Here is a 26,337-nt window from a genome sequence, read left to right as displayed (position 1 = left end):
AATGTTCAAAAATAATTTTATTTTTGACACCCAACACTACTTACGTAGGTATACATACTACACATGGTAAATCACATTCTTTAACATTTATCTAATAAAACAACAAATCAGACTTGATAATGTAAAATATTTACAAGACAATTACAAAGATCATCCAGCTAAAGGGACGGTGTGCTCTTCTTCAAAATTAAAATCTTATAAAATCAAATGTTTTTGAATTTGCATGATTATTTTCGATAATAAGCCCATACAAACAAACAACTTTTGTTTAGTTACAGAATTTACCTCTTTAAATTATATTTGTATAGATTGGTCTATAATTGACTTGGGCAGCTAGTAATTTTTTCAAATTATAAATAATTTGGGATTTCCCTGCCCAATGTAAATGAAACAATTAAAAAAGAAACAAAGAAAATCTTAAGTCACGTAGGTACACTAGAAAATATGACTGAATTTCATAAAACACAAACTTATGATAATAAGTGCAGAGTATTAACTTTTTTAAAAAGATCATAACAAAATTATCTTCACAAATTATTCAACCTCCTTCGCATATCTTAACCACAGACTCACATGTCTGTACTCTGAGTATCTTTGGTGATCAGGAGATTTTTGAACTATAACATTATGATTTTGGATATATGAATTATTCTAACCTTTTGCTTCAAAAAAAACCGTCAAACCAATAAAACCTTTTGCTTCAAAAAAAACCGTCAAACCCATAACAACTGACTAGCAAGCTGATAGTTTATCAAGTCCTTTCTATGCAATTCATTGTTGAGTACAAATGCTAAAGAGGATTCTGCATCTTTTCTATGAAGTAAATTAGGCATCTTGTTGGCCTGTTTAGTATAAAAAATAAGATACATACATACTAATTGATTGATAGTTGAGGTAGATATTTACCTATAAAAGATGTCAATACTGAAATATTCCGTCCTTACGGAGCTTGGTATAAATTTATTTAAATGAAATAATATTTTTTCCATCCAGCAACATTGTGAAAAAAATACACTCAAATAGTTTTAAAAACCACCATATGTATATTTTTTTTAAAACATATGGTGGTTTCCTTATTCATCCTCAGCAGGTTGCAATGGATTAAGATGGCTTAATCCATTATTTAAAAAAGTTCTAGTTATTCAGTCTGTTAGAAAAAATATATATATAAATTAAAATTTCTTGCAATGATCATGTATTGTATATATTTTAACAAAAAAAAGTGATATTACATACTACACAATGGTGAACTATAGACAAAGTTATGAAGTAAGAAACTTTTTGGTTTATTCTATTGACCTAAGACCGTTAGGATTTATCCTGATGCAATATTCAATAAGTACGACTTTCTAAGATCATTGTCTATGGATACAAGATCTTTAATATCACTGAGCATCATTATTTCATACATTTACAATATACACAACTTCCTGCTTCCAAATCCTCTGAAAGTCATCTTTCTAACACTCATCCCCTAACACTCAACCTATTAATAACAACTTTCTTTTGGCAACCCTTTAAATTTTGGTTAGAACACTCAAAAAGCTTTAACAACCACTTTTACACAATTAAATTTTGCCAAACATGCAGGCATTGAATGCTATGCAATTTTAATACCACTACCACCCAAAACCTTTATCTATCACTTTGATGAAACCACCATTGAAAACATTAAACAGTCAATTCAAAACACTAAAATCCGACCAATTTAAAACACTTCACGTCTAGCACTATAATCCAAACAAAGTTGAATGCATGCTTGTTGAGTTTGGCGAGAAGCTTTGATCTGGCAGTACACTGGCATCGCCATACACGGGGGCCGTCGGGCCTCGACTCGCGTACGGGCTGCGAGACCACGTGCGCGTCCGCGACAGAGGCGGGGAGCCCGGCCCTGATGATACGGATGTTTGGGGACGCTCCACCGGCATGCGGATCTGGCCTTTCTGCTGGATGCGGGATTGAACTGTGGATTTAAAATTAGAACATAGGTAATTAAGATTTATGAAGAAACCTGATAACTGAACCATAACATGTAGCTTAAAGCAGTAACTAGCACTTGACATACTTATTCTAGGAGGTCGAGGTCACCTACAACCACGATCCTTTAGTTGGTTTGTCAGATTGACACCTGTCGGTTTTTATGACTAAAAACCCAGTTAGGATTGGTTCTAGTATGATAACACATTGAGCTGCTAAAATGTGCAGGTTTCCCTTTCACGGTATCGCAAGTTTTTTGAACTTAGAATCTCTCAAAAGAACAAATAATACTCACTGTACAAAAACGCCACCGCAACAGCCAAGACCGTCACTAATGTTGTCAAATATGGCCTCAAAATTGATATTAGAGCCCCAAGCAAAGTCCCACATGCCACGTCGCATTCTCTTTCGACGTCTATCCTTATTTCTTGAGCTGTGAGTCTAGATTTAACGTCTATGAACCCTAGGCCGCAGGTCGACGCTTCATTCTTGACTAGAACTTCAATCTCTCCGTCTTTTGTTCGCGTTTCGATCTTGACGCCTGGTGAAGCGGTTAGTTTGACCAGTCTTAGGGCATGGGGGTGACCTGTGAAAAATGTAGAAATGTTAATGATAGGATAAATTCCAGTTACATCTGCACTCCCCTGGAGGAGTCCAGGGTGCGCCTTTTAACTATGATCACGGTGTAAAGGTCACGATTTTACACGAACACTATTGTACTTTATTTTAGTTGCAATAAAGCTTAAACCCATAAAAAATATATGTTATATATATCAGTCTTCTTCTTCGTCGTTACCTTTTCCCACTTTTTACGTGGGGTCGGCACAGTGTGTTAGTTTTTTCCAATTACTTCTGTCAATTGCCATCTCACTGGTCACTTTCTCCTCATACTATCCTTTACGCCGTCCATCCATCTCTTTTTCGGTCTTCCCCTATTTCTTGAACCTTTCACTTCCATATTTAAGGCTCTTTTAGTAACATGACCTTCCTCTCTTCTCATGATGTGTCCGTATCAACCCAGCTTATTACCATTCATCTTTTCATTGATTGGCGCTACTTTCATACTTCCTCTTATATACTCATTACGTATTTTATCCATTCTTGTCACTCCACACATCCATCATAACATTGGCATCTCACTTGCATGCAGTTTCCTTTCATCCATCGCTTTCGTTGCCCAACACTCTGCTCCATACAGCATAACCGGTCTGATGACTGTCTTATATATTTTACCTTTTAATATGTTATAATATCAGTATCATTGTGAAATGATTTCTTAAAAAAAAATACATACCTGTGACAGTGAAAGAAGCGGGTGGATTCAACAACGACACAGTCCTATGAGAGGTTTTGATCGGAGGCAGCAACATAACTTTGGTGCAAGTTCGCGCCGCTTCCCACTCCGCGCACAATTCCACTTCGGAAGCTTCTGTTATCGTGTAGGCGGGAATTATAGAACAACCGAGTTCACCTGAAATTATTTATAAGATTAAAGAATATTTATATATATAATTAATATAACCACGTATTTTTAAGTATTCTTAATTAAAAAATGTTTTTTTACTCGTACCAAATTTATTCGCTATTTAACTAGTTAAGTCTTAGGTTTATTATCCAACTTTCTTCTTCGACCCGCCGCACGGGTAGCAGTTATACATATAAACATTCCTCTTAAATCAGTTTTAAAGATCTAAGCTTACATACATAGAGTTAGAAATTTCGACCTCAAAACCATCTCTCTATTATCATCATAGTGACGGTATTATTGAATGCGGAGAAAGAGGGTATATTTTCCTTTTAAGTAAAAAGTCACTATTCTTAGTGTTTCTACAAATATGATTTTCACGGAAACAGATGCCTAAAATCTTATTCTTCTCTAACACATAACACACAATGCCATAAGGGCGTTTCGTATTACTTCAATTAAAAAGACTAATAATTTCTCACCCTTCATGATATCCAAGACAGCTTTAGCCGTATGCGGTGTTTTGGTTCTGCAAATAAACGGCAGTTCCACTTGAATGCCCTCCAATGCATACTTCTGGTCTTCGGTACACAATAAAGGTCCTGATGTTAAACCAACCGCTTCTATCTTGAGAGGCACCATGGCCGATGGCCATTCACCTGGCGCGAATTCCATCTGCGGAAGAAAGCAATAGTAAATTATAGTTCTTCTTCTCATCATTCATTCATCAAGTGGTGAGGATGAAGGAAAACAGCCCGAGTACCACTATCGCTGTCCCGTTTCACATCATAATAAAAAGCGAAAAAGAAAGCGATAAAAACGGCGTCGCGCCTGCCATGCTAGTTATGTTAAATTTTGTCCCTATCTACCTGAAAGAGACGTGATCTTATGTAGTATCAATGAGTTCATCTTTTATATATTTTATGAGTAGAATATATAGAACACAACAAGTTTGAAAACTAACCGATTCACTTACGGTCAGGGAAATCAACGTGACGAAACCTGCACATTCAGGCAACTGCATGTGTATCCATGATCAATCTAATACGGGTTAGGTACCCTTACACAGGTTGCGAAGTCAGACGGGAGTCGCTTCGTGTAAAATCTGACTCACTCAAATCAGGATCCATTGTCAAAGAAGGCATACACCCTATGCTCTGCAGAGTTGCCACGCGGGACTAAAACCATAAGGGGAAAAGATAGAATAGAAGCCGTGTGCCGTGTGGTTCCCGGCACCAATACAAAAAAGTATAGGACCACTCCATCTCTTTCTCATGGATGTCGTAAAAGGCGACTTAGGGATAGGCTTACAAACTTGGGATTCTTTTTTAGGCGATGGGCTAGCAACCTATCACTATTTGAATCTCAATTCTATCATTAAGCCAAATAGCTGAATGTGGCCATTCAGTCTCTTCAAGACTGTTGTCTCTGTCTACCCCGCAAGGGATATAGACGTGACGATATGTATGTATAGAACAGAAGATGTAATGTAGCGGCGTGTAGCACCTTGTGCACACACAGCTGCTGCACGCTGAGCGCGGCGGGCGGGCGCTCGCGGCGCAGCGCGTGGCGGGCGCGGGCGGCGCGCCACAGCACGGCCAGCGTGGCGCCGCCGCCCGCGTGCAGCCGCACGCCGCTGTCCGCCCGCCAGCCCACGCCGTCCAGGCAAATACCCCAGCCGCCGGTCGCTGCGACAAACAATATACATAAATAAATAAATATATACGGGACAAATTACACTGATTGAGTCAGCCTCGAAGTAAGTTCTTTGAGACTTGTGATACGAGATACTAACTCAACGATACTATATTTTATAATAAATACTTAATAATATAGATAAACATCCAAGACCCAGGCCAATCAGAAAAAGTTCTTTTCTCATCATGCCCTGGCCGGGATTCGAACCCGGGACCTCCGATGTCACAGACAAGCGTATTACCGCTGCGCCACAGAGGCCGTCATACATACATACATATAATCACGTCTTTATCTCTTGCGGGGTAGACAGAGCCAACAGTCTTGTAAAGACTGATAGGCCACGTTCAGCTATTTGGCTTTAAGATAGAATTGAGATTCAAATAGTGACAGGTTGCTAGCCCATCGCCTAAAAAAAATCCCAAGTATGTAAGCCTATCCCTTAGTCGCCTTTTACGACATCCATGGGAAAGAGATGGAGTGGTCCCATTTTTTTTTTGTATTGGTGCCGGGAACTACGCGGCACCTGCAACAATATGATTTAGAAATTTTGCTTAACAAGAGGGTGATTTAATTACAGTTATGAAATTTCAACTCTTAAAGAATACCTATCGAAAAAAAAAATTACTGTGACCTAAACAGTCATAAAGTAATCTCGGGGGATTCCAGCGTGGAGCACATGGAAACGCGTATAGCAAAAACCTATAATAAAAGTATTTTTATCGACTTATAGAAGTTCATGGGCTCTCATCTTCCATGACTTTCTATCATGAGCTTATATCTTGGACAAATAAGTTATTAACAAATTATGAGAAAACTCACCGAATATTCTATCAGTGCGGGAATCTGGGCCAGTGACCCACACGTCGTCACGGACTGTAACGCCGCCGATGGAAGCTTCGAAACTCATGAAAGCACCGGCGGGCTCCAGGTCCGATATCATCAATTCGTTTCCGTTTACACTGTTTGTCAACAAATATAAATATAAGAAATTAGGATTGCGGATGAAGCTAAGGAAGTATGCAGAGATCGTGGCAAGTGGAAAGAGGTAGTCTCTGCCTACCCCTCCGGGAAAGAGGCGTGATTTTATGTATGTATTTATGTATAAGAAATTATAATCGAAAATATGGATCTGGAACCCCTATATTGACTAAAAACTGAAATAAAATAGTGACTATTTAAAGTAAGTTTTCAAAGTCCACTCAGTATTACTAGTAGTACTCTAGTACTGGGAGCCTACATTGGGAGTTTTTAAATACGGGTATTTGAAATTAGAAATTTATCGAAACCAAAACCTATCGAAACAAGGCCTGGGCGTGCTAACTAGTAGAAATGCTAAAATATATTATATTTTTTAGATGATGTTTTTCTTTCATTACTGCGAGTTCCTGGTTGCAACCGCGGCCGCTATTACTTCATCCGCTTTCCGACATCTTTATCTGGTGTTCGGCATTCTAATCGACTACTGATGTACATCGATGCTTATAATATACAAACCTTCGAGTACCACTGTAAGTGAGTGAGGATATGGTGACATTGGCTTGCGGTCCGAGTAAATGTCTGCCGATATTGGAGCGGAGAGCCACGCGAACTGAGCCTTCCTCGTCTGCTGGCTCCGCTGTGCAGTAGTGGGGAGTCGCCACTTCTACATGGATCGCCTGGAATGATTAAACTTTGGTTAACACTGCTTTTCATTATTGATGAATATGATAAAGAATAATCCTACTCTGGTCTCTTCTCTTGACAGTTTGGCGTAGACTTGTAAACACGATCCTGAATAGTACTCAATTTATTATATGCGATGTTTCCCGTCAAAAAATTAAGACACTGCATAAAAGCTTAAGCCAGTTGGAATCATGGTCATCACCAGTTGGTAACCTAACGATGTTTTCCTTCAAGAGCAACAGTGTGCATACAAAACGTTTCAGCGCAGCGCTCCTCTGTTTTTTATCCTGTATCATAAATAGCACTTACGTAAACACAAAACCAAACTTACATTCTCCCTATAGATATTATTCCTCTCATCCTTATGACTAACAACAACCACTCCATGCCCGGGTCTTATTCCTCTCAATTCTCCATCGGGCGTGACTTCAAAGGCGCCATCTTGTAATGCCCTGTAACTTGATGTCGGTGTACTCTTCAATTTGACCGTCGCTCCCACGGCGACGGCCAAACGTTGGCCAGATGATATTTCGCCGACTCCATCAACTGATGTGCGAATGTCGGCTATGCCGAGTATTTCGATAGTACCGTCCCAGGAGAGGGTGTCGGATAGCTGGAACAAAGTTTTTGTGGTCAGAAAGTGGATGGATGGTGAAATAAACTGAATACTAAAACATAAAAAACAGTTGATTTGAGAACCTCCAATTTTTTTGAGTCGGTTTAAATATCGGGTTACGTGTTAAGACTGCATCGAGCAAAAATGCCAAAACAGGCACTCACCGTTTAGTTGATAACTTCTAAAGTTTTAGTTCAATAAACATAAAAAAAATACATTTACCATCACAATGAATATGTTAAGAATTAGTCCGTGGAAAAAACTAAAAAATATCAATATATAAGCCTACATAATTACGTAAAGTTGGTCGAAAACTGCCAAAACGTATGCTGCCGTTAAGGGCTTTTTTATTTGATAAAAGTTGAAAACTAACAATATTTTCAATTGACACAATACCTTAATGTCTAATGTACAGTTTGTCCGTTTTAAATATTTAAATTATTGTCCGATTATTTAAATACGTATTTATCAAATAGTGTATAAAAATCTCCATACATTTTACTATGGCGGCCGCGCGTCGATTTAAATATACAGCGCGCGGGCTCAGCGCTTCAGTCGGCCACAAGAGTTCAGAGTGATCTCACGTCACTTTTTTACCGAAAAATATTCCCGTCGCACGCCGGCCTGTCGCCCCGTCGTCTAGTGAACGCCACGGTAAAACGAGGTAAGTATTCTTTTGGAATTTTTCAAGTCTAATCAAGTATGAATTATTTTACTTTATTGTCTTAATATTTTTTTTTTTATTTCAGTAAAATGGGGAAACGTAAACAAAAATATTATAAATTAGTCAGCAAATCGAAATTCAAGAAAAAAAAGACTATAATTAAGTATGTATAAATTTTTATGTTTTTTGTGTGTGTAAGTGGCTAACACTGGTGTTAGATTTTTAATGCTGCCATTGCTCTCTCTTTGGGCAGTATGCATAATGCCCAAATTATCATTTGGTCGATAACATAATATATATCAGCATCAAATATTGTCACAAAAATGACATTTTTGTTTTTCTCAGATTTCTTGACTAGTGCAAGAACTTCATGATTTGGTCCATTATTTATTGATTTCACATGCCCCAAACTCTTTTCAGGCACCAGGTTATTTTGATTGATTCAGCCTGCATGATGGTTCTTCTTTCAAGTGACTGACGATTTTCTTCACAAAAAGTTATGCTTTTTAAGTGCTCTGTTTTGGAAAATTTAAAATCTGCATCGCTTAGGTCAGGTTTTTGACAATCCTCGCCATTATTTTCATTGCTGGTACAATATTTTCTTCTGCCGCTTCATTTTCAGTAAGTTTCTTGCAAATAATACGGTTTGCATGAAGCATGACGACATTATCAACCATCATCGTCAAGTATTGTCCTAAAAAATTTTTTTGTATTTGTCAGGTTTTTGAATACTCGTTGTACCCTATTACATACAACTATGATAATAATAAATGTCTAACTTACAATTTTTATATTTTATGAATAGAAACAAAGCAGGCAACGAAGATGGTGAAGCGCCAAACAGTTTAGGCTTGAACATATCAGACATTGATAAACAGGTCAGTATTCTTATGGTCTATAATTTAATATCATATTTTCGATAGAGATTATTATTCTGATTACATACGATTATTTTTTCTTTCTAGGAATCACTAGAAGATACATCTGATACTAAACTTATTATAGAAAAGGAAAATGAAGAGCAAGAGGAAATTGTAATAACTGGAAATAGAATTATAGATTTTGCGTACATTTTTCAACAACTACAACAAATTTCTAATCATAGCACGGCATTTGGTTGTAATTTAAATTGCTTAAAACTTAAGAAAGAAGTAAAAAAAGGGTTTCGTTCAATATTTCATTTTAAATGTCAAATGTGTAATGAGTCATTCAAATTAAAAAATTGTCCTGATTCTGATAACAACATGGATCTCGACCTAAACGATAATGTTGTAAGCAGTTTTATGTCTATAGGTGCGGGGTTTTCAGGATTGGAACTTGTTTCAGCCAGTCTCAACATACCATGTATGTCTGATAAATTATATGCAAAGTGCCATACCAAGGTCTGCGAATTATGGGAACTAGCGAAAGAAAAAAGCATGGCAGATGCAGCTAAAGAACGCACTGTGTGAATAGCAATATAGCAGAGGTTTTCAATAGTATTATTGCTAAGTTTATTGGAGGAAAACGCATTAATTATTCGGGCAGACAGTCATATTCTGGAAGATGTGCAGCATCAGTTGTTTCCTTTAATTCAAAGCAACCACAAACTTACATCAATAAAAATATATTTTTGCGAAGTCCAAATAAATTAATTAAACGTCTTGAAATGCAAAGGAATTTGAAGAGAATGTCTTCCGTAAAACGGATAATTTTTAAATGTCGCAAATCTAACCAAAATCGCAAAAAGTCTAATAATCGAAATAATGACGAAAACTATGGCGAGGCTTGTCAAAAACCTGACTTAAGTGAGGCTGATTTTGATTTTGCCAAAACAGAGCACTTAAAAACCATGACTTTAAGTGAAGAAGACCGTCAGGCACTAGAAAGAAGAACTATCTTGCAGGCTGAATCTATGGAATGGCGCCAAGAAAGGAAACTACGTCTTACGGCTTCTGTGTTTGGCAAAGTGTGCAAACGAGGACTTATTAAATGTGGACCTTTAGTTAAAAATCTGGTGACTGAAAAGAATTTGGAGCATGTCAAATCAATTAGTTATGGACAAAGTCATGAAGCTCTTGCACGCGAACAACTAGAATGTCATCTAAAGAAGCCTATTAGATCGTGTGGTCTATTTATTGACCAAAATTTGCCATTCTTAGGTGCAAGCCCAGATGGACTTGTGGAAGACGATAAAATTGTGGAAATAAAATGTCCATATGCGGCTCGGGATCTAAGTGTCGACGATGCTATTAAAACGAAAAAAAATCTTTTTTGGAAAATCAGTAAAGACGGAAATACTGTTTTAAATAAAAGACATGATTGGTTTTTCCAAGCGCAGGGACAAATTCACATTGCACAACGAAAAACATGCATATTTGCTGTTTGGACAAATGTAGATATGAAGATAGAAATGATAGAAGAAGATTTACTTTTTTGGAATGATATGGAAGAAAAATTAATAAAGTTTTATTTTAGTTGCCTCCTTCCAGAACTAATTGATTCAAGATTAGATAGACAGATGGAAATTAAAGAACCAAAACATATTCTGGAAGCAATTGAAAATAGAAACACTAAAGAAGTTAAGCGGAAACTAGATGAAACAACCAGAGAAACAAAACGGAAACGAAAAAAATAAGATAAGCGAGTACCCAATGAAACTAATTCAAAATAAGTTTGCCTTACCTGATTACTTAATTTTACTTGAGAGACGGTACCCTCCTTTTTTTAGAAAATTATTTGTTTGTTTGTTAGTTATGCGTCACTTTCCTAGACGGACTTCACCTTAAGCTTTAACTCCAAATCCGCTGACCCGCTTTTCATGAAATTTGGTAAAAAGATAGACACTAATGCTTGAGAAAGGACGCGAATAAAAACCTCTTTTGTGTATAAGTCGGTTAATTAAATGAACGCATAAGATTTTAAAACCTTAACTTTTGTTATAAAATTTAATTCAGTTTTTTAATTTGCTAATTGCAATATAATAATAAATAAATAAAGATAAATAGGGATAAATCACACAGATTGAGTTGTCTGAAAGTAAGTTTAAAACTTGTTTATGGAATACTAACTCAAGGATACTATATTTTATAACATAAATATATATATATATATATATAACATTCATTTAAATCTCATATAATTATATTAATCTGAACAATGTATTCTCTCGTCCACATCCTATTCTAAGTTTAATTGATATTGTGAAGTTGACGTTGTTGAAGAAAATGCTGCAGTGCAGTTTGTTACCGCTTCTTCTGCACTTACGCCTTGGAAGCGGCAGTAAACTTAGTTTTAAGTAATTTATTTGACGTCAACCAATGTTGTTAAACCATACGTTTTGACAATTATTAAGCGATACGAAGTATCCTATAATAATGAATAAAAATTTTGAATTTGTATTCAAGACCCAGGCCAATCTGAAAAAAGATAATTTTCTATGTTGACCTGACCAGGGTTCAAATAAGTTCAAACCCGTATTTGTAATAGAAGTATACTTATGTCAACTGTACTTCTTTCGGTGTAATGAAACTAGGTAGGTTTAAAATAAAATAATATTATACACTAGTATTGTGTTTTATTTACGACTTTAATTATTTTTAAAATAATGACTTATGCTATTTTCCCTTCGGTCGTTCCGATCCAAGCACACGGACACTCGCTGATGTGTGCGTTACGCACACTACTAGATAAATACCTAAACAGAGTCCCTGTGATATGCTCGGTGCAGTCTTAAATAAAATACATACATATGGTCACGTCTATATCCCTTGAGGGGTAGAAAGAGCCAACAGTCTTGAAAAGACTGAATGGCCACGTTCAGTTATTTGCCTTAATGATAGAATTGAATTTGAGATATGTAGATTGAATAGTGACAGGTTGCTAGCCCATCGCCAAAAAAAGAATCCCAAGTTTGTAAGCCTATCCCTTAGTCGCCTTTTACGACATCCATGGGAAAGAGATGGAGTGGTCCTTTTCTTTTTTGTATTGGTGCCGGGAACTACACGGCAAGTTAAATAAAATAATTGACTTAATTTATATCTGAGCACTAAATATTTTGTCTTTTAAGGTGGCTCTCTTCACATAACACATCTCACAATCAACACATTAAATGCGCGGTGGTTAAAATATCTTTGTAACTAGTAAGATCCTGAGACTTTTGATATTCTGAGGCAATTAAAAAAATCACATTACAGGAATTTAGTTCTTTTGTTCAAAGATATTACACTCAAGACTATTTTTACATAAAAAAAAATCGATTGTGATTCGTTATTGTTTAAACTATAGGAAAAAATTTTAGTTTCAAATCAACTCACCTGTCCCACATTCCTGACTCTGACATCTATCGTAATAACACCGGGCTTCAGAGGTACCACTCGCACCGACAAACCTTCAGCGGCCTGTCTCTCGAGCATATCTGCGAAACAATAAGAATTAAATAAAAATAATATAAACAGACGCACAAATATTTCTGTTTGACGACAAGGACAGTATTAACCGATTCATTCGAATAATTCATTTGTTCATATGTAATTTATCGGACCTGTTAATCATGGAATCGGGGATCTTCATCAAATCGGGGACGTCCTGGTGAAATGTCAGGTCAAGAGTAGGTACGCTAAACCGACGAGCTTGGATGAAAAGTTATGAATGTGGATGAAGAGAAGTATATATAGTAGACCTGTTACCTTGGACCTGTGCCGTGTGGTTCCCGGCACCAATACAAAAAAGAATAGGACCACTCCATCTCTTTCCCATGGATGTCGTAAAAGGCGACTGAGGGAAAGGTTTCAAAACTTGTGTTTCTTCTTTTACTCGATGGGCTAGCAACCTGTCACTATTTGAATCTCAATTCTATCATTAAGCCAAATAGCTGAACGTGGCCATTCAGTCTTTTTAAGACTGTTGTCTCTGTCTACCCCGCAAGGGGTATAGACGTGACCATATGTATGTATGTATGAAATCAAATATAATTTGGCCTACCCTTTAAACAATCTATGTATGTACCAATATGATAGGTGGTGGATGTTAATCATGGAATTGAATTATTTCAAGTAGGCTATCCCTTGATTTCCTCATTAATAGCGTCGTCGTGTCTCACCGTCGCTGTGCGTGGTGTAGAGGCGCAAGTAGGTAATTCCCTTAAATTCCCCAGTAATGGGATCCCGTGTCTCACCGTCGCTGTGCGTGGTGTAGAGGCGCAAGTAGGTAATACCCTTAAATTCCCCAGTAATAGGATCTCGTGTCTCACCGTCGCTGTGCGTGGCGTAGAGGCGCGCGGCGGCGGGCGGGCGCAGCGTCCACAGCACGCGCGGCGGCGGCTGCAGCGCCCACAGCGCGCCCGGGCCCAGCGCCGCGCGCGCCGCCACCCACACCGGGCCCGGCGCGCCCACCACCAGGCTCTGCGTGGCCGCTTGGACCCGAACGCCGGATATCGGCACCACCTGCGGGAATTACACAACTGTTAGGTCTACTATGGCGTGACTTGACTTAAGGTCCTATGTCCCCTAGCTGGGGCAGAGGGCATCCACAGTGCGTCGCCATCCCGCTCGGTCTTGAGCTTCGCGTTTTATTACGCTATGGCGTGGCTGCGGCGAACTAAAACAGAATGTGTGGCCGTGCAAAGTTATTCAGCCACCTGTTTATGGCCAATTGTTACAATCTTTGAACTTGATGCGGTGAAGCGAATTAAACAAAAAAAAATGTCTTATTTTTGTATGTTAGTATGGATGGAAATAATCATTTTCGTCTTCATATGTCACAAGTCGATTATTTAATTCAATTAAATTATGTATGCAATAGGAATGATTACGCAATTTTTAATTTTTTGGTGCGTCGGTCGGCCTGACAAATTTCAAGATATTAATTGTAATGTTAAACAAAAATGTTATAGTGCAAAAACATGTTACTAGGAAAATATACTAGTCGCGTCAAACGACTAAAAATAAATGTTAAGAATAATTAATGGCACTAACCTCCACTTCAGCATCAGCCGAAGCCATCTCCACGTTGGCGATGTCTGTAGCGACCAATTTGATCTTCGCGACGCCTTTCGAAAGCCCCTGGACGGAACCGGTAGGCGACACCTGTGGAAGATCTTTACGTTAGCATAAATAATCAGATAAAATTGAGTGTGTGAATGGAAACATTGGGAGGAAGACTACAAATCTTCATCAAATCGGGGACGTCCTGGTGAAATGTCAGGTCTAGAGTACCCTAAACCGATCAGCTTGGATGATGAGTTATGAATGTGGATGAAAAGAAGTATATATAGTGAATGATCGTGGCAAGTGAAAGATGTGTGAAGTGGAAGTGGCCAGGGGAGGGAATACTGTAGTGGATGCGATGTTACAGGGTTGACCGCCACAAAATATCTCCCGCCAGTTCACTCGTATGGTAGGTAGGTGTGTTACTCGTCCGTAGGGAACCGCGGCTCAGACATTGTTGAGTCGGAAACTGTATTCACGCTCCAATCCGTAGAACAATGCTCGCACTCATTAGAATTTTCGTTGCTATTGGCTTATGGCATACTCCGCTATGATTGGCTGATGTCGAGTGACGTAAGAGATGTCACCATACTTTCTTGTCCCATGCCTATTATTATTAAAAATGCCAAAGTAAGTTCGTTTATTTGTTATATCTCCACGCGTTTCTGAAGATTTTTTTTAAATTCTCGTATGGAAATAGTGCCTGGGATTTGCGAAAACGCTGTATTCTTTTGTAGGTGACGCTGCGGGTAAAAGCTAGTATCTTCACTATGTATCTATATATCTCACCTCGACATAGCTCTGAGTACCAACAGTGTGGTAGAGAATGTTGGCGAGGTGCGGCGGCGGTCCTCCGCGGTGTCGAAGTTGGAGACGTCCGCCGAGAGGCACCCGGGATTCGCGGGGAACCACTTCCAGGGGAGGGAAAACTACCACCTAGAAACAAGGTATTTATATTTTACATATATACATATGGTCACGTCTATATCCCTTGTGGGGTAGACAGAGCCAACAGTCTTGAAAAGACTGATAGGCCACGCTCAGCTATTTGGCTTAATGATAGAATTGAGATTCAAATAGTGACAGGTTGCTAGCCCATCGCCTAAAAAAGAATCCCATGTTTATATTTTATTACACAGAAATACACACAGTTACAAGTAATAGTACAAAGTAATAAAAATAAATAAATCACTTGCAATGGCGGACTAATCCAATGAAGGGATATTACTGTTATTCACGAACTTTGACAAGGTATAGGTCTTAAGAGCTATTTTACATTTTTCAAAGGCGCATGCTGCCGTCATCTGAAATAATCTCGCTCTCAACTGTACATTGATCTCATAACTAATGGATGACTTGTACAAATAACAATAAAACTATGAATACATACTCTTCCAGCATATATTTTAACACTTCGCCGCGTGAAGATTGTAAATAGCGATTGTTTCACAAATAACACACATCTAGCACAAATGCGGGTGGCACCGCGTGATTTTCATATGGTCCAATTTCACATAACTGTCCAGACTCCCGAAGCTGGATGTTTTCACGATATTTCCACACCTCTTTTTATCAATATAAACATCATCAGATATAAATAGATAGATAAAGTCTTTATTTTACCAAAAGAAAAACAGAAAAAAAAAACAAAGGTTATGAGGTACAAAGGCGGACTTATCGCTAAAGCAATCTCTTCCAGTCATCCTTAGGGTGGGAAATATGTCAGAACTACCACATGATACCTCTATATTACTAAAAAGTACATCATAAAAACTGTGTTATAAACTACCTCAAGTTCCGAACTCCAAACGCCAGCGATCGCCGCTCTAACCGTCGCTATTCCTTCATCGAGCCCGCACAATTTCTCATCCTTCACAATCACAGGCCCTGTGGTCCTCCACTGGGGGCCCCGGGCCGAGCCCAGGGCTCTGTTGGTGGCCCCGCGAGCGATTGCACTGATATCCATGCAGGAACCAACGCCGATAGCACGAGGTCCGGTCACGTCGACTGTTATGACCTCTTCTATAGCAACCTGAAAAATAAAATTGTTTAGTTTGATGCTTGATAAAAACTTTGATGAGTAATAGAATTGAAGATATAAATTATATTATACATACATACAAATAGTCACGTCTATATCCCTTGCGAGGTAGACAGAGCTAATACTCTCGAAAATATTGAAAGGCCACGTTAAGCTGTATGGCTTCATGATGGAGTTGAATTAGATTGAAATTAAAATATATTGTACTGTTTATTGTATTGTTTGTACTGTACCATTTGGAACATACTAACTACTTCTAATTTTAATCTATCTAACACAATCAAATTTGTTCATTTCTTTTTATATTGGATATACTCTGAAACTAGTAAATTGATTGCAAATTTCATTACAATGACAAAATTGCATCAATAAGAATTAACATAATTTTAGTTGCCTATAATTTAGACTAATACTTTTAACCGAGAGAAAAGAAAAGTGTTAGCTAAGCTCCAAAAGCTAGTTCCAAAAGTGATGCTTACATATAAATAAAACAAAACCACAAAGTTACCTCGACAAGTTGCTTCTCGCCCATCACACACAAGTCCGTCACTACTAAGTCATAGGACCCCGGGCCCGGCACAGCTAAAGTAAGTAGGGCTCCGTCTACATTCCCTGAGACCCCTTTAGGGGCTTCTATAGCGTATTTCCCGCTACCGCCAGATATGCGAGCAATGTTGCCAACGGTCTCGCCCTCCCATGCCATGTTCACCTGAAATAAGGGAATTTGAAAATAGAACGCATTTTTTTTATTTGAAAAGTTGTCATTACGGCCTGATACACAAATTGTTGCCTATTGTCTGGGCTTCCCATGACATGCTCCCCTGTGTCCGAAGAAATTTGAACATCCTATGATTCTACTTGGAAATTCAGGATGTCACCTTTTGCAATGTGCTTGTTCCACTCGGGGAACGCTAGTAATTTGAAAAAGATTTTTAATGTATAAAATTTCAATTTATTGCTGTCTGCTGATGTATGACGCCTTATTTAAAATGTCGTCCTCTAAATCAAGATTAAATTATAAAAAGTTATAACTAACCTTTAGCGGGTCACATTTGAGTGGCGCAACAACGCGCGCTTGTATGCTGGCGGTGGTTTCTGGAATGTTCGCTCGGAGGATGCCGCTCCAACCTACAGCCTGCTCGTCGGCCATTACAATCTGTAAAACACGTTTTCTATTAAAAATGTATATAAAAAGATGTGAATTATACATTTATTTTGCTTTGAATCAGCCAAGTTATAATATTTTTTTGTTGAACATTCAACCACAATTGGTATATAAAAAGTAATAATACCATTGATATAAAGATGCTTATTTTGTTTGCACAAAAATAAAATGACAAATTGACAATCTTATATTCAATTTGTCTTAAAACTAGCTATAATACCTGGTAATATTTATATGGTACGGGTACTGGATCGAATTCAGGATGCGTTTCCACAAAGAGTCTGTCGGTAGACTTGTACTCTATTCCCACGTGATAAGGTTCAGTCTCCCATGTCACTCGTGGCCCGGTTTCGTCTAACAGCTCTCTGCCTACCGCGTCGAATAGGGTCACTTTCAGTGGTACTTCATTTCCGGGTCGAAGCCAAACTCTGTAATAAACGAAAATATGTGAAAATCCGATAAAAAACAAGTGTTCAGGTATGACTTAGTTCAGAAATATACAAATACAATACAATAAAAACTCTCTAATAAATATTTTTTTTACCTATGAGATTTATATCAAAAGCGCTCTTTATCAAACCTTATCTCATTTGCGGTAATTTTTACCCCATATACTTTGATTATGGATCATCCTACTATTGTTTTTTTTTTTATCCTTGGTTTATTATAGAAAAGTTTTGAGAGTTTCACTCATATTTCCCACAAAAATAATTATCCCACCACTGCTCATGACTCTACCAAGAATACGGTTATACAAGCCGAATCATAGGATGGGTGCGCTGCTCTCGCTTTGCTGGGAAGTACTGAACATTATCACTATACATGGAGCAGCTGTATACAACATAGTACATAATGACGTCATCACACCTGGCTCCCGAGCAGTTCCCGGGCGTGTCGGGAGGCTCGAGCCGCACGCGAGACACGTGTGGAGCGCACGCCGCCTCCAGCTCTACTGACTCTTGCTCGCCTTCCGTTTGAGAGACCACAGCTAGCCGGGCTTCGCCTTTCTGAAATAAGAACGTATCTTGGTTCAATGAATTATTCACACACCAGATGCGGAGTGTTGAGCAGCAGGGAAAATATCTAATGAAAACTATATACTCTCTCTCTCTCCTTAAATGTGTAAGGCCTGACGATTAAAGTTTATCCCCAGACGCTCCAAAAGGAAGAATCCTTAGTCAGGCAAAGGTGATTTTTAGATAATCTCTTTTTTCTGCAGTATTCAAAAAGTATGTGTCAAAAATAAATTAAATGTCATTGAAACAACTGTTTAACTTGGTTTTTGAGCCAAAACTGTATTAAAAACTTTTTACCAGTCGATATTTTGGGAGGAATAACTCTTAAGCCATAAAAGTTGGTAATTCATCGAAAAGCACTTACCCTTCGACATGAGAAGGTAAACAACTGTGCATCAGGATATTTGCTAGGCGCTACCCCGCGTCGACTGGAAATCTCAGCTATTCTAGTTTCGGACGAGTGTGCCGATAAGGACTCGCCTTCTGCTATCACCTGGAACGTTAAACAAAAGGTAAAATCAAGATGAAGAATAAAGTATAAACCATAAAATGGCTTCGTGTAAGAAATTAACTTACTCAAACATGGCATCATGCTCTAAGGTGTGGATGGAGCTTCTTTTGATTCGAAAGAGGCGAGGATGCGCCCGGGATAACGCCATGAGGAAGAGGGTATAGCACCTATTATTACCTTTATAAGTTACACCCATGTACTTGGGCAGAAGTCAAATTTTTGTTGGGCGCGAAATTGTTTGTGCAATTGAGTTTATCAAAGCGCAGCGTTTGAACACGATAAACGAATTGTCAACTAATACGAGCGAAGGTTTTTTATACTTTAGGGACTGTATATCCGTCTGTCTGTCATCAGGCTCATAAAACGTTATAGCTAGAAAGAAATATTTAGAAATTATGTATTTCTGTTGCCGCTATAATAACAAATACAAAAAAAAAAACATATTAAAGGGGCCCCATAGATTCGATTCTAATAAACAGGTCAATCGTCGATATTAATAATCAGGTAGAAACGTAAATATAAAAAACAAATTTTACGATGGTACGAAACCTTTCGTGCGCAAGTCTGTTTCGCAAATGGCCGGGTTTTTAAAGTTTTCATTCGGTTCGAGATTTGTATTGTTCGTACCAATAGGCGTGACAACATACCGGCAGCGTGGCGCCCAGCACGGCGGCGGCGCGCGCGGGCCACAGCACGCGCGGCGCGGCCCGCAGCGCCACGCGCGCCGTGTCGCCCGCGCGCCCGCGCGACACGCGCAGCGCGGACACGCCGCGCGACGCCCACACGCATTCCAGCACGCAGCACGCACCCTCTGGAACAACATATACATACATACATACATAGGGGTAGGCAGAGACCACATCTTTCCACGATATTCATCCACATTCATAACTCTCTTCATGCAAAATTCAAAATTTTTATTCATTATTATAGGATACTTCATATCGCTTAATAATTGTCAAAACTTTTAGTTTCACAACATTGGTTGACGTCAAATAAATTACTTAAAAACTAAGTTTACTGCCGCTTCCAAGGCGTCAATGCAGAAGAAGCGGTAACAAACTGCACTGCAGCATTTTCTTCAACAACGTCAACTTCACAAATATCCAAACTTAGAATAGAATGTTGACGAGAGAATACATAGTCGCAAGCTTGGCGGTTTTGAGCACAAAATATAAATTAAATAATAATATCCCGCCAATTAGTATCTAGTCAGTCTGTCGTCTACAGACGACACTTCGAAGAGTATGCACTGGAATTTACATAATTTAATTCCTCCTGCACCATTCAAATAAAGGACGACGCGGCGTGGGAAGGGATTCTAAATCTAAATCTTTTATCATGCGAACTGCTGTGATTTGGAATTCCTCCCCCGCACCTCTCTTCCTCTATACATACAACTTGGGGATTTTCAAGGCAAAAGTGAATAGACATTATTTGAGCTTACGGGCAGATAGAGGTCAAACACATCTCGATGCTATATATGTATAATACCACATCCATGGAAAACAAGGAATAGTAATCAAAGTTTACAATATGAAAGGCAAAGATATCACAGCAAAGTACAAGTGTTGCGTTCACCTAATTTTATGCATCTCAATGGGAGTAATACGGCAACACTCGTCCGTCTTGTCCGAGAATTTTCCAGAATTTTCTAGGCTTTAGCAAATTTATCTCCGTCTCTTTAGCAAAATTTCGGATTATATTAAATTAAATTTAAGAAACTAGTCACACTGCTTTAATATTACCTTCTGGTTGTATCCAAGGAGCTGCCGTCACGTTATGAGGCTCGGGTCCTTCAAGCAGCGTCACGGCGAAAGACTCGCAGTTACATCTATAGAACACAAGAAAAAGCAATTAAGTAGTTTTAGCTGGCTCCGTTCACTCTGAAGTACCTTATTTCCTTCTCTGTTCTATCTTTGCATACATAATATAGTGTGGAAGACACTATATTATATATGCAAAGTTCAGTGGTCTGCAGGTTTGAAGAGGTAACAATTATTAGTTGACATTTATAATATTAATATAAAATAAGACTCAGAACGAACATGCTTAAAAAGTTACTAGTGACGGGGAAACAGAGTGATCTAGGGAGGAACTGTACATTCCTGAGAAAATTGAAAAGAGATATCACATTGTTTTTGAAAATTTATACCTACTATTATCAACAAGATTATTTTTACATACATACATATGGTCACGTCTATATCCCTTGCGGGGTAGACAGAGCCAACAGTCTTAAAAAGACTGAATGGCCACATTCAGCTATTTGGCTTAACAATAGAATTGAGATTCAACTAGTGACAGGTTGCTAGCCCATCGCCTAAAAAAGAATCCCAAATTAGTAAGCCTATCCCTTAGTCGCTTTTTACATCCATGGGAACGAGGAGTGGTCCTATTCTTTTTTGCATTGGTGCCGGGAGCCACAAGATTATTTTTATTAATGCGTATATCTTTACTTACACATTGTAGTTATGTAGCTGTCCAGTGGCGGGGTGGGTGGCAGTGAGGGCGACGTGCAAGTGGTGCGGGCGACCCACGCGAGCGTGCCCGGTACTTGACACTCGCAATAGTTCAGGAACAGTCGAGTACACTCTAAAAAGTATACAAAAATGTCACAAAATGTAAATTTTAAAAATCCATACAAGTTTACTAAAATTATTTCAAGGATAATGAATAACTACGTATATGATCCCATTAAAAACATATGTCGTGAATAAGCAAATGTATTTGGTATGCTGGCTTAATTTAAAAAATGCAGCCCATGTCTTACTTTTTGTTGTAACTTTGCACTTACTACTAGACATGGCCCAAGGATAGGCAACATTAGAAGGAACCACGGGAAGTCTTGTTACATAAAACTTATAAAAGCCGCGTAAAAAAATTATAAAAGTACAAAGTCGCGGGAAAAAGCTAGTTAATTTTGCCTATGAGTCCACGTGGTCTTCTCGCTTTTTTTACAATAAAAACTAATACTGACCATCTTAGAAAAATGGAATCGCATATTGGACATAACTTCTTTGCTGAACATTTCAATAACTCATACACTAGACGATGTAATATGACATCTATATCTTAAAAACAAAACTCACTTTCCAACAGCCCGCACATGTGGGTAATTCTTCAATTGCACTCTCACTGACATCTCGCCCAGACCTCGGACCCTTACTTTGCCCGAGTCAGTCAGAGAGAGATCTCCATCAGTGGTAGTCTCCACTTCTGACCACACCACGGGCTCGTCTCCACCTCCATGGTGGCGTAACTGCACTTCTCTAGAATAAAAAATATTGTGCTAAAATACAGCTTCATTAACTTTAGTTAGTCATGAGTAAACAGCTTCAACCAACATTAACAAAATACTTTAAACTCTATTGTAGCAGTTAATAAGACTTATAAACAGTAACATGCAATGTAAGCTAGTTAATGCACGTCATAATTAACACATTTTCTTTCAATACAATTTTAAGTGAATTTTAATATCGAAAACTTCCATATGATTAGAAAACTAATTCTGTGATATTAATTCAAAATTATTCTTACTGTATTGTGTCAGTCCAAGCGACGAAAACTTCAGGTGGTACAATCTCCAAGGGATCTATGGCTGTAGCTATCGCCTGACCTTCAACCTATAAGTACAAATATTTTAAAATCAAAGTCTGACAAATCCATTAGATAGATATGGAAAATAGTAAATAGTAGTCTTTTCAAGACTCTAAGCTTTGATCTACTTCGCAAGGGTAATAGACGTGACTATAACTATGTTCTTTAAAATTATATCGACCGGACAATTTTCTCGATTAATATTGTTATTAAAGATTACAAAGATTACCTTTCGCATCAACAATTTCCCAGCAACCGAATGAAGAACTGCTTTCACCGTAAACTGCCCAGCGTTTTGGGCAACCGCATCCGTTATTGTACCGTTTTGAGTAGATTTCAATAGCTCTACATTTGCTTCACCATCAACATTCAGTTTGATCGAAACTTCCTCTCCGGCCGTGATTGCATGGCCGTATTCATCAAGAAGTATGCAGTGGATAATAAATGGTTCTCCACTAATGACCATTTTGGATGGTCTTACGGTCACTTTTATGCTGTGTGATTCCGCTACAGTCAAAGTAGCTGTAGCTACTTCTGTTGAACCGGATAAGAGGTATACAGTTGTGGCACCTATTTCGTTAGCTCGGACCAAACTGATGCTATCTTCTAGTCGGGCTATGCTTGTGTCAGGCACTGTCAGATAATAAAGTGTCTCTGAAATATCCTGTATTGTGAGTCGACCCGCACGTGCTCTTACAACCCTGCAAAAAAATAACCAATACAATAAAAATTAACCCTATGATGTAACCAAATTTTTTTTTGTGTGAAAATCAAACCGCCTCTAATCATTTCTTTTTACGAGAACAAAACTAAGCTAACAGTAGTATGTTTGCGATTAGCATTGATTATAGCCAGCTAATAATAATATATTAGCCAGTGGCTATCAAACTTGTGCTCGTCAAAGAAAACGGGCATTAAATTTTTAATAAACTTATTTACATACTTGTATCTCAAAGTGTCACCCGGCGTCACAATAGCAGTAGCTGGAGTGAGCACAACACTGGCCACTACATGCAATCTGAAGTCCGTACAGATATTGTCAAGACAGACGGTGACGAGACATTCGCCCATGGCTTGGCCGTACAGCAGGACAGAGTAAGAACGAAGGCCAACAGCCTCTAATTCTGTGATGCCTGGCGGCGCTTCATAGTCCGTGTCCCGCCAACGAACTAACCTAAAAATTTAATTAGGATATTATTAATTTTTTTTTTCACTTCTATTTGGAACAATTACCCTTTGGATGAACCATAATCCAACATGAGTAAGGTTTCCATGCAGAAATTAAGGTTGCAGAGGCCAGATGTGAGTTCCTTCATTTATAAACCTGAATTACCCAACCCAGTATTGTGATCAACATACATACATATGGTCACGCCTATATCCCTTGAGAGGTAGACAGAACAGTCTTTTTTTTTTTTTTTTTTTTTTTTTATAAATTACACAGATTGAGTTAGCCTTGAAAAGACTATGGCCACATTCAGCGATGTGGCTTAATGACAGTTTGCTAGCCCATCGCCTAAAAAAGAATCCCAAGTTTGTAAGCCTATCCCTTAGTCGGGAAAGAGATGAAGTGGTCCTATTCTTTTTTTGTATTGGTGCCGGAACCACACAGCACTTGGTGATTGTGATCAAAAATAACCTTATAGGACATTTAATTGATTGGAGAAAATGTGTTTATTATTGTTAATAAGTATTCCTGTTATGTGAAATAAATAAATTTTATTTTTATTTATTTTAAATGAAAATACAACTTAAACAAATAACCATTTACTACTAACGTGACTAAGTTGTCTTCCCCAACAGTGCTGCCAATATTTTCGATAGACCATTTAAAGCTCAATCCTTCAAGAGTTGAAAACTTGTTTCCTAAAATTAAACATCAAAATAATCATTAAATATTATTTTACTCATAATATAATGCATCACTCAAACCGCCAAACAAAAATTGCCTTACCCGATTCATCATAAGCAAATACTTCAAAGGCCTCAGGAGCCTCTTCCAGATAAAGCTTCCAGGTTGTACTCATCACCTTGAGAGAACTTATTTTGTCAACATTGACATCTCCTCTCAATATCTGAAAAATCATTACTTCCATTAATTTTTTGCCAAAGTAATTTCTTAGAGCATTGCCTTGGAAGGAATTTGGTGTCACAAAAGGATGTGGTGCTAGAATCACTAAACACTTTTATCATTTAAATTCAGCAGCTCTCTAAAAGTTTATTTCCTTATTATTCAACTGACCGTACATCTGAAGTACAGCGGTAGTGAACTTGTCTGTTATATTAGGGGTCCCATGTAAAACAAAATTTCCAAATTGGCCTTTGCCTTGGATATTTATTTGTATAAGTATTTCTTATAAAATATAGTATCACCGAGTTAGTATCTCACAATACAAGTTTGGATCTTACTTCAGAGCTAACTCAATCTGTGCAATTTGTTTCGTATATCTACATATACAATTGCATTGAAGTATGTATAAGAACCATATTTTTGGATAAATTATTAAAAGGTGAAGACAATGACAACAGATGTTTATGGGGTCTCCCATTTGACTAAGACAAATGGTCATTTTGAATTAATAATGAATTACAATTAATGTTGTAGAATATTGCGCAATAGTGCTATCTTAATTTTAATCTTAATAAGTCTTAAATATAATATTCCCGCCATTTTTTCAAATAAAACATACTTCGCCTGTGTTAACTTCCTCTGCCAAGATGATGACAGACCCCGGTGGAATGCATGATTTAGATACTGATACTCGTGCAGCATGCGAGCAATGACCCCAGGTATCTTCGTAAAGAGGCTCGAGGTCTATGATGTCATCACGAGACAGACTCCTAAAAACAATATAATTTGAAAATGCTATCAATTAACACGTGACGATTAAATTAAAGAGTACAGCAAGTATATTTACCATGAATAGCAGCCACCTTCTATGATTTCAAAAGTAAAATTAACATTTATTTTCTCAAACCATGGTAGAAGTACTCTTGGCGTGTTTATTTTGGCACACTGACAACAGTTAGTAAAAATGCAAAGAAGTGATATAAAAGTTATGGTCTTTCTTATATTTTCCATGTTAACTAGCAATTACAATTTGCACATTATTACTAATAACAATTTTTTAAACAAAAAATTTTGGTTCGGTTAGCAAGCACATAACCTCTATCAGATATCTAAACAAAGCGGCGCGGCGCTATTTTGTTTCTGACACTGACAGTTAGGAATGTGAAAAAAAAATCGATTATGGAAAAAATCGATTTTTTTAAAGTAAAAAACCGATTTTTATACGTGATTTTTTTTAAATTAATAATCGATTAAAAATCGATTTTTATAATCATACAATTAATGCACTCCGACATTACGTTTTTGTCTTCTGGCTTGGAGCCCGGAACGCGAACTGCCAAAGAATACTATCAAAGCTCCATAATATTACATTAACGCCATCTGTGCATTCTTTCTTTGCTCTTAAAACAGTTTAGATGATTAATTTAATCAAACATTCTCTAGATGGAATTAGTCGATGAATAGTATTTTACCGACATTCGGTTGATATTTTATTCATTATTCGTTGCTGAAACTTCATTTTTCAAACTTGATTGTTAAAAACTTTAATTTGTGTTGATTATATAAGAACTTGCTGTTTCTGTTGTTTATTTTTAATTAATAAATCTATTGATATAATGTATATGGCATTTATTTTGACATAAATTGAAAAATTAAGAAAGGTCTATCAATATAATAAAATCGATTATTTGTTAATCGATTTTTCATACTTAAAAAATAAATCGATTATAAAAAAATCAATTTTTTATCAGCAATGTCACATCCCTACTGACAGTTTCCAAGACCGTAGGGATTTGACCCAATGAAAATTTGATCCGACCAACAGTCATATTTTGAACAGACCGACAGTAAGTGATGTTTACATACATACACATAGCCACGTCTA

The 26,337-nt window shown here is 37.7% G+C and overlaps 1 protein-coding gene across 1 annotated transcript; it reads right to left on the bottom strand.

The window, feature by feature from the left end:
• Positions 1 to 2: 2 nt before the first annotated feature.
• Positions 3 to 25,583, bottom strand: LOC106143440 (nuclear pore membrane glycoprotein 210). The gene is made up of 29 exons (XM_060948777.1): positions 25,300 to 25,583; positions 25,072 to 25,222; positions 24,336 to 24,456; positions 24,160 to 24,247; positions 23,325 to 23,555; positions 22,611 to 23,082; positions 22,322 to 22,407; positions 21,874 to 22,053; positions 21,245 to 21,376; positions 20,530 to 20,615; positions 19,429 to 19,592; positions 18,635 to 18,763; positions 18,122 to 18,261; positions 17,475 to 17,682; positions 17,126 to 17,245; positions 16,598 to 16,798; positions 15,838 to 16,080; positions 14,838 to 14,984; positions 14,037 to 14,147; positions 13,313 to 13,505; positions 12,378 to 12,478; positions 7,134 to 7,415; positions 6,635 to 6,795; positions 5,960 to 6,099; positions 4,949 to 5,130; positions 3,925 to 4,117; positions 3,272 to 3,448; positions 2,273 to 2,563; positions 3 to 1,963 (listed from the first exon to the last, which is right to left on the bottom strand). The coding sequence occupies exons 1-29, from the start codon at positions 25,461 to 25,463 to the stop codon at positions 1,731 to 1,733; spliced, it is 5,127 nt and encodes a 1,708-aa protein (XP_060804760.1). The 5' UTR covers positions 25,464 to 25,583; the 3' UTR covers positions 3 to 1,730.
• Between the last annotated feature and the right edge of the window lie 754 nt (positions 25,584 to 26,337).

This window comes from Amyelois transitella, chromosome 17 (assembly GCF_032362555.1).
Source record: "Amyelois transitella isolate CPQ chromosome 17, ilAmyTran1.1, whole genome shotgun sequence".
Taxonomy (NCBI): domain Eukaryota; kingdom Metazoa; phylum Arthropoda; class Insecta; order Lepidoptera; family Pyralidae; genus Amyelois; species Amyelois transitella.
This window is presented reverse-complemented; position numbering and strand designations above follow the sequence as displayed.